The sequence below is a fragment of the Danio rerio genome, chromosome 17 (genome assembly GCF_049306965.1).
Source record: "Danio rerio strain Tuebingen ecotype United States chromosome 17, GRCz12tu, whole genome shotgun sequence".
NCBI lineage: Eukaryota > Metazoa > Chordata > Actinopteri > Cypriniformes > Danionidae > Danio > Danio rerio.
In genome coordinates, this window is record NC_133192.1 from 57,577,502 (window position 1) to 57,587,500 (window position 9,999).

General features: G+C 41.0%; 1 protein-coding gene across 7 annotated transcripts in view; it reads left to right on the plus strand.

Annotated features, from left to right (window-relative positions):
• myt1lb (myelin transcription factor 1-like, b) overlaps nucleotides 1-9,999 on the plus strand; it is a 159,892-nt gene that overhangs the window by 124,683 nt on the left and 25,210 nt on the right. For all 7 annotated transcript variants that reach the window (XM_073927656.1, XM_073927658.1, XM_073927657.1 and 4 more), the window contains 3 exons: nucleotides 561-668; nucleotides 2,293-2,510; nucleotides 7,588-7,847. In XM_073927656.1, coding sequence (XP_073783757.1) covers nucleotides 561-668; nucleotides 2,293-2,510; nucleotides 7,588-7,847 — 586 coding nt within the window. The remainder of the gene's footprint in view (nucleotides 1-560; nucleotides 669-2,292; nucleotides 2,511-7,587; nucleotides 7,848-9,999) is intronic.

Here is a 9,999-nt window from a genome sequence, read left to right on the forward strand (position 1 = left end):
CACCTCACTGACACCTCGCCAGGGGTCCAACCTGCTCCAGACGGCCATCAGACCCTTGAACCACACGTGCCAGCCACTACACACACACACACACACACACACACACACACACACACACACACACACACACTCATAAGCAACTGTACATGCAACAGTAAAAATACATTTAATATGGTTCAAGAGAAACCTGACAACCTGCATGCTGATCACCTCATTGACACACACCGTGAGTTTATGGACTTCAAGATTTGTATATGTTACAAGGAAACATTACAGTTGTTCTACTTAAAATAAATATGCTGCATTCAATATATTACTTGTTTCTTTTTTGAATATTTGGAATTTTTTTAATCTTTTCTTTCCACTGTAGAAGAAGAGTGTGTTGAATTCTGCTTGCTTTTTATACTTTGTCCAGTAAGAATATCCAGTTGTGGCTTGCTCTGCAGATAGAATATCAGCGATGAGTCTAAAACACACACTCTGTGTCCATTACAGGAAGGAAAACAGTCTTATTCCATACTGATGTGTGTTTGTGAATGTGTTTGCTTCTCCTCCTCCAGTCTGTCAGGCTGCCCGATAGCGGCGGCAGAGAAACTGGCCAAAGCCCATGAGAAGCACCAGTCATGTGATGGAGGCAAATCCAGCCAGGCTTCAGACCGTGTGCTCAGGTAACACAAACACACACCTGTATCTGCTGCTTCACACACTACACTACTGCAGATCTAACCTCAGTGTGTCTGAAACACTCTTTAAAAGACCATTCTTACAGAAGACCAGACTGCTGTGATTGGCCAGCTGAGATAGTGTGTTGTGATTGGACAGCTGAGAGAGTGTGTTGTGATTGGCCAGCTGAGAGAGTGTTTAGTGATTGGCCAGCTGAGAGAGTGTTTGTGATTGGCCAGCTGAGAGAGTGTTTGTGATTGGCCAGCTGCGATAGTATGTTGTGATTGGCCAGCTGAGATGGTATGTTGTGATTGGCTAGCTGAGATAGTGTTGTGATTGGCCGGCTGAGATAGTGTGTTGTGATTGGCCGGCTGAGATAGTGTGTTGTGATTGGACAGTTGAGAGAGTGTGTTGTGATTGGCCAGCTGAGAGAGTGTTTGTGATTGGCCAGCTGAGTGTTTAGTGATTGGCCAGCTGAGAGAGTGTTTGTGATTGGCCAGCTGAGTGTTTGTGATTGGCCAGCTGAGTGTTTAGTGATTGGCCAGCTGAGAGAGTGTTTGTGATTGGCCAGCTGAGTGTTTAGTGATTGGCCAGCTGAGTGTTTAGTGATTGGCCAGCTGAGAGAGTGTTTGTGATTGACCAGCTGAGTGTTTGTGATTGGCCAGCTGAGTGTTTAGTGATTGGCCAGCTGAGAGAGTGTGCTGTAATGGCCAGCTGAGAGGGTGTGTTGTGATTGGCCAGCTGATATATCGTGTTGTTATTGGCCAATTGAGAGAGTGTTTTGTGATTGGCCAGCAGACCAGCAGAGATAGTATGTTGTGATTGGGCGGCTGAGATAGTATGTTGTGTTTAACCGGCTGAGATATTGTGTTGTGATTGGCTGGCTGAAATAGTGTGTTGTGATAAGCTAGCTAAGATAGTGTGTTGTGATTGGCCGGCTGAGATATTGTGTTGTGATTGGCCAACTGAGGGAGTGTGTTGTGTTTGGCCGGCTGAGAGAGTGTTTTGTAATTGGCCAGCTAGAAGGGTATGTTGTGACTGGCCAGCTGAGAGAGTGTTTTGTGATTGGCCTGCTGAGATAGTGTCTTGTGATTGGCCAGCTTGGAGAGTGTGTTATGAATGACCAACTGAGACATTTAATGTAATTGGTCAGTTGAGAATGTGTGTTGTGATTGGCCGGCTGAGATAGCATGTTGTGATTGGCCAGCTATAAGGGTGTGTTGTGACTGGCCAGCTGGGAGAGTGTTTTGTGATTAGCCAACCCAGACAGCCGAATTTGTTGTGATTGGTCAGTTGACACAGTGTCATAAATTGAGTGAGTGATTCGATGATTCATTCATAAAGGCAGTGATTTTGTTCATTTGAAAATGAATCAGCAGTATTGTCATTTGAACAAATAAGATTTTAATGAATCTCGTGATACCTTCTGCTCGTTTATTAATCAAGGAGAAATACCCAAAACAAATACTAGTCAATATATCAATACCCCTAGTGCAAAACAAAAACATCACACACAAAAACAAATGGAAAACATGACATTTAATCTAGTCTTTCCAAATATAAGGAGAATTTTGCACTTAATTAATTAAGTTAAAATGATTGGATTGATTGTGTTTGCGTTCATTTCAGACCCATGTGCTTCGTGAAGCAGCTGGAGATTCCACAGTACGGCTATAAAAACAACGTTCCCACTTCAACCCCACGATCCAACCTAGCCAAAGAGCTAGAGAAATACTCCAAAACCAGCTTCGACTACAATAACTACGACAGCTCCGGTGTCTACAGCAAACGGCACGGCGCTGCGCTCAAACTCCACAGCCGAGACAAGCTGGACATAAATGAAGATGGTGAGACATTTTTTTTGAATGTTTCTGGAAATAAAATAAGCATTTAAGATGTCCTATTATGCAAAAATCACTTGTAAAAGGGGTTTAAACACAGTTGTGTGCCAGCAGTGTGTAAATATAACCAGCCTGTTATGATAAACATTTATTAATTGCATTGTTTATAATCAGACGTCTGCAGAAACACTTTGATTGACATTCCTTTTTAGTACGTGTCATCAGAGGGGGAAAGCCCCGCCCACTTGTGTCCATATCTTCCTCATTAGCATAGGATGTTAGTCTTGTTTTTGAGTCTGCCGCTATGCTGACACACAGGCATTTGTAGCTCCGCCCTCTTCTAAAAAAAGCACAATCTCATTTGCATTTAAAGTGTCAGTCACTAAAACACCACAATTAGAATCAAAGCCTTAAAGGGGCAGTTTCAGAATTAGAAAACAATATTTGTGTTGTATTTTGAGCTGAAACACCAAATACTTATTTTATAGCTTGTAAAAAGGGGCATAATAGGTCCCCTTTAACTCACAATAAGAAATATAAATCAAGCATGTTCTCCCTACATGAAACATGTGCTGGATAAGTTGGCGGTTTATTCCACTGTGGCGACTCTAGATTAATAAAGAAACTAAGCAGAAAAGTAAATGAATGAATGAATGAATGATTAAGACATTTTATTGCAATGCAAATCAATGGAAATCGTGTTTATTGAGCTTTCAGATGATATCAGTATAATTCTCGAAGAGTGGTTCAAGGTTACATGTGTGTTACAGGTTTGATGATAAACGCTCAAATCTAAAAAACATGTATTGCTAATCATAATTTAGAATATTTATTCACACAGTTGAGAAGCCGCATGTGTGCTTCAACAAATTAAAGGCTTGATTCACCTCAAAATGAAACTATACTCACTATTTACTAACCCTCAAGGGAATTTAAACACATCCCTGCAGAAAAAAACTGCTTAAACCAGCCTTGGCTGGTTGGCTGGTTTTAGCTGGTCAACCAGGCTGGTTTTAGAGGGGTTTTGGCCATTTCCAGGCTGGTTTTAGCTGGTCAGGCTGGGAGATGACCAGCTAAAACCAGCTTGACCAGCCTAGCCAGGCTGGGAGCCCAGCCAAAATCAGCTATGTCCAGCTCAAACCAGGCTGGTCAAGCTGGTTTTAGCTGGAATTAGCTGGTCATTGTCCAGCCTGACCAGCTAAGACCAGGCTGGAAATGGCTGGAAACCCCTCTAAAACCAGGCTGGTCAACCAGCTAAAACCAGTCAACCAGCCTAGGCTGGTTTAAGCTGGATTTTTCCAGCTCCATAGTAGGAAAAACAAACACAATGGAAATCAATGGTTACAGTGTCAACAGAAAAAAGGAAACATAAACAGGAAAATGATTCATTAAATTTATTATTTTTTAAGGTAATTTGTTTACGGGCTGAATTTAAACAAACAAATTAGGTTGAACATTACTAATTTAATGTATTTGTTCAAATTAAGCCCATATAAATGGTTTGCAACCAATTACCTTAAAAAAATATGTAAATTCCATGAACCATTTTCTTCAGTGAGCTGAAGATTGAGTAGATGGGTGAACTATCCCTTTAAATACGTCGAAAACAGTATTTTTCGGGCAATAATATTTCTGAAGGAGCTGTTGCGAAACAATATAAACAATAAAAAACAAAAACCTGAAAAATGAGTATCAAATCTGAGCTTTATTTTGTATTCTCTATTGGATTCGGATCAGGTGATCGGCCGGGCCATTCTACAGTTTAATGTTCTTTCTCTGAAAGCATCTGAGAGTCTCTTTGGCTGGGTTTTGGATCATTGTCTTGTTGAAATGTCCTCCTGCTAATGTTGGACTGAAGCAGCTGATATTCATTTACACTGAGGAAGTGCAGAGGCTTGCTGAAGAACTATAGTAAGATTTCAGCTGCTGTCTGGGCCTTCCCTGCCTTTCTACATCTCCTTTTCTTCATGTGCTCAACACTTTTTTCCTCTGTCATTTCTGTCATCTAAAAAAAAAATTGTAAATCCCATGAACCATTTTCTTCAGTGAGCTGACGACTGAGTAGATGGGTGAACTATCCCTTTAAATATGTCGAAAACAGTATTTTTCTTTGCTAGTCTATGTCACCGTGCACTTAAGATAAAGCACTGCAAATGTATTGAGAAGAGTTTCAATTTTGAGGCCGCCATACGATCATTTTGAAGAAACTCTTGAGTATAGACATTGCTGAGGTCTGAGAAAGCTGGAATTCTCAGCCTCGGAGATCCTCCTTGGGCGAATGTAAATGTATGGAAATGATCTGGAGGCAGATGCATAATGAATGAGGCGGTTTAGGCAAATCACAGTCTGGATTTAAGGCTGCTGCTAATTGCGATTCTGTGCATAAGTCTGAGAGATCCCGGCCTCGCTTTAATGACCAGACTGAAGGAGAAGAGAGATAGGGAGAGAGAAATGGCAGCAGGACGCCCGGTGGGAGATGCCACTTTGATGCCCAGCTGGTGGCTGTGGCTCATTGTGTCTTTTGTCAAACTGCAGAGAGTGTGTGTCTCCGTCTCTCACCTACATCCCAACACCCTCTGCACCACCCGCCACTTCAGTCTCCCCATATTCATCAAAATCATCACAAGAAACGAGACATGCATCCTGAACGGCTTCCATTACACACACTAACACATGGGATTGCAAGTGGGTTAGAGCAGAACGCGTCGTTGCATACACAATGTGAGAAATAAGTATTGAACACATCCCCATTTTTCTCATAAAGCATATTTCTAAAGGTGCTGTTTACTTGAAATTTTCACCGGATGTTGGTAACAACCAAAGAAATCCATATATGCAAAGGAAAGAAATCTAATTAGTTTACAAATGAAGTTATGTGCGATAAAACGAAATGACAGAGGGAAAAAGTGTTGAGCACATGAAGAAAAGGAGATGTAGAATGGCAGGGAAGGCCCAGACAGCAGCTGAAATCTCACTATAGTTCTTCAGCAAGCCTCTGCCCTTCCTCAGTGTAAATGAATATCAGCTGCTTCAGTCCAACATCTACATTAGCAGGAGGATGAAGATGAACCCAGGGTGGACATTTCAGCAAGACAATGATCCAAAACACAGCCAAGGAGACTCTCAGATGCTTTCAGAGAAAGAAAATCAAGCTGGAGAATGGCCCAGCCAATCGCCTGATCTGAATCCAATAGAAAATACAAAATAAAGCTCAGGGGTTTTTTTATTTTATTGTTTGTATTGTTTTGGTTTTTACCAAAATCTGGTTCAATCGCATGTCAACAAATTGTAATGTTTTATATTGAACAATAAAAATGTGAATGTTTATAAATCAAAGAAAGTAAATAACTATAGAAGCAAACTTATGTAGATCGAAATATGAGCAACGAAAACCAGGCACGAAACAAGACACAGGTGAGCATTATCAGCAAATAGGTGAATAACCACAGAAGCAAAATTACATAGATGGAAACGTGAGCAACAAAACAAGGCACAGGTGAGCATAATCAGTAAATAAGTGAATAACCATAGAGGCAAACTTACATAGATGGAAAAATAACAACCCGGGCTCATTATGGAAACGTAGCCCCGCGGACGTTTCTGGAGACCGCGAAATACATCCCGGGGGGTACGTATTCGAGCAGTTTTTGTTTTCGCGAATCCGTGAGAGGCCGCTGTGTGTGCTTTTTCGCGTCTCGGACGCCTCTCGGGAGCGCGCGCCGTTCGCGCCCGCGCTGTTCTCGCGTGAAAAGCCACCGGAGGCCGCTGTGGAGCGACCGTCCGTCTGACTGACCGGCTGGCCGAACGACTGAACGATCGACCAGGCAGCCGGGCGGCCAATCGGCCCTCGTCCTCCTCCTCCTTCCCTAAAACCAAGCGACAATTTGCGAAAGCCATCCGGAAAAAAAAAAGCAAAAGCCCTCGTCCGATTTTGACCGCGTTTTCGGATCTCGCCCCGTCGCGAGCTCGTTCACTTTAATTTTTTATTTTTTGGATTCTGTTTTTATCTTATCTGATTTCAGGAACCGCTCTTCCCCCGGCTCCTTCTACCTCAGGGCCTCCGCTCCGCCGACGTAACGCTTCGAGCTAAGCAGTCAAACTGGTCGAAGAGGGAAAGCCCTCCACACAGAGGCGAGCCTTCAGCCGGCGAGCGCAAAGAGGAGGAGCGGAGCGCCTGATAAAAAAAATTTCGCTCGATAAAAAAAAAAAAAACGCGGCCATGCCTACCTCCGGCCACATAAATCGCGGGCTCCAGTCCGCGGGGCTACGTTTCCAAAATGAGCTTGGGTTGAAAAATAAGCAACAAAACAAGGCACAGGTGAGCATAATCAGTAAACCAGTGAAAACCCATAGAGGCAAACTTACATAGATGGAAACATGAGCTACAAAACAAGGCACAGGTGAGCATAATCAGTAAATCAGTGAATAACCACAGATGCAAAATTACATAGATGGAAACGTGAGCAACAAAACAAGGCACAGGTGAGCATAATCAGTAACCAGTGAATAACCATAGAGGCAAACTTACATAGATGGAAACATGAGCTACAAAACAAGGCACAGGTGAGCATAATCAGTAAATCAGTGAATAACCACAGATGCAAAATTACATAGATGGAAACGTGAGCAACAAAACAAGGCACAGGTGAGCATAATCAGTAACCAGTGAATAACCATAGAGGCAAACTTACATAGATGGAAACATGAGCTACAAAACAAGGCACAGGTGAGCATAATCAGTAAATCAGTGAATAACCACAGATGCAAAATTACATAGATGGAAACGTGAGCAACAAAACAAGGCACAGGTGAGCATAATCAGTAAATCAGTGAATAACCATATAGAAGCAAACTAGCAGCAGGAATAAAGGGACCAGGAACTAACCGCCAGAAGGGATCAAAAGAAACACGACATTTACAACATAAACAACAACAATAAACCAATGTCATCTACAGGTGGTTTGTCAAGCCCACTCACCCGTGTGGAGCACACTCAGAATTGCACAATGTTTTTCGATGTAAAAATGTATTGTTGTCATAATGGGCTGGTGTTAAAAGGCATCTCTGTGTGTCCTCCTGTCAGTGAAGCGCTACTGCAAGAGTTCGAGTTCGGCGAGCAGCACCACCAGCAGCTATGGGCCGAGCAGCAGCAGTCTTAGCTGTGCAGGAGGAGCGCGAGGAGCCGAGAGCAGCGCCAGCAGCACCTGCAGCAAGAGCAGCTTCGACTTCACCCACGACATGGAGGCGGCGCACATGGCAGCCACAGCCATCCTCAACCTCTCCACCCGCTGCCGGGAGATGCCCCAGAGCCTGAGCGGGAAACCCCTGGACATCTGCTCACAGGTACACACATATACTTCTATACTGTCTTAGGCCACTAGTTAGGGGAAAATGACATTATATATTACTTCTCATTCTCTTTATTAAAACACAAGCAGAATTTACAGGTCCCAGTTGGATTTTTTTCCTTGTTAATATTTTAAGACATAGAAAGAAAGAGTTAGAGAAAGATGGAAGAATGAATGAGTTTCTGTCTTGGTTTGATCTACGTTTCTGCCAGAGTTTTAGTCAAAATTGACCAAATTTGGCCAAAATTGTGGATTTAAACCCCTACCCTATTTTATAGGACAATTAAATTCATGATTAATTACTATAGTATTTTTCTAGTGCAGAGTTAGTTGATGTATTGGCCATAGAATGCTTTAAAACACTATAGTATCTACTATTAATTACTATAGTATTTATTCAGTGCAGGGTTAGTTTATGTACTTGGCCATAGTATACTTCAAAAACACTATAATATTTACTATTATTACTATAGTATTTATTCAGTGCAGGGTTAGTTTATGTACTTGGCCATAGTATACTTCAAAAACACTATAATATTTACTATTATTACTATAGTATTTATTCAGTGCAGGGTTATTTGACGTACTTGGCCAAAGTATGCTTCATAAACACTGTAAAATTTACTATTATTTACAATAGTATTTTTCCAGTGCAGGGTTAGTCGACGTACTTGGCCATAGTATGCTTCATAAACACTATAGTATTTACTATTTTTACTAAAGTATTTATTCAGTGCAGAGTTAGTTGATGTACTTGGCCATGGTATGCTTCAAAAACACTGTAGTATTTACTATTATTACTATAGTATTTTATTTAGTGCAGGGTTAGTTGATGTGCTTGGTCATAGTATGCTTCATAAACACTATAGTATTTACTATTTTTACTAAAGTATTTATTCAGTGCAGAGTTAGCTGATGTACTTGGCCATGGTATGCTTCAAAAACACTGTAGTATTTACTATTATTACTATAGTATTTTATTTAGTGCAGGGTTAGTTGATGTGCTTGGTCATAGTATGCTTCATAAACACTATAGTATTTACTAATAATTACTGTAGTATTTTTTAAGTGCTGGGTTAGTTGACGTACTTGGCCATAGAATGCTTCGAAAAGACTATGGTATTTACAATGGATTACTATAGTATTTTTTTCAGTATTTATTGTTAATTACTATACTATTTTTTCCAGTGCAAAGTTAGTTGACGTACTTGGCCATAGTATACTTCAAAAACACTATAGTATCTACTATTAATTACTATAGTATTTTATTCAGTGCAGGGTTAGTTGCTGTACTTGGCCATAGTATGCTTCATAAACACTATAATATTTACTATAATCACTATAGTATTTTTCCAGTGCAGGGTTAGTCGACATACTTGGCCATAGTATGCTTCAAAAACACTATAGTATTTACTATTATTACTATAGTATTTTATTTAGTGCAGAGTTAGTTGATGTACTTGGCCATTTTAATGCTTCATAAATACTATAGTATTTACTATTATTACTATAGTATTTATTCAGTGCAGGGTAATTTGACGTACTTGGTCATAGTATGCTTCATTAACACTATAGTATTTACTAATAATTACTGTTGTATTTTTTATGTGCTGGGTAAGTTGACGTACTTGGCCATAGTGTGCTTCAAAAACACTATAGTATTTACTATTATTACAATAGTATTTTTACATTGCAAGGTTACTTGACATACTTGGCCATAGTATGCTTCATAATCGCTATAGTATTTACTATTAATTACTGTTGTACTTTTTTCATCTGGCTGGATGATGGGTTGGAGAATGTCATAAATCTATTTGGTGTGGGATGTAGTGGCGACACACACACACACACACACACACACACACACACACACACACACACACACACACAGACTGATCCTGCACTGATGCTGAGTGTGAAATAAGGAGAGCAGAAGCTGATGAGATGTTCTGTGTGAAAGATTGAGGAGCCTGCAGCCTCCTTCATCCGCTGTCACAGCTTCATCTCCATCTGCATCTCTCTCTCGTCTCGCAGTGCAGACCGACTGCTTGTTAAGCTTGACTCCTCGCCTGCTGTTGCTTCAGGACTTTGATTTCACAACGGGTTTCAGCTCAGAATAGCAGCAGAGCAACACTGAACTCACAATC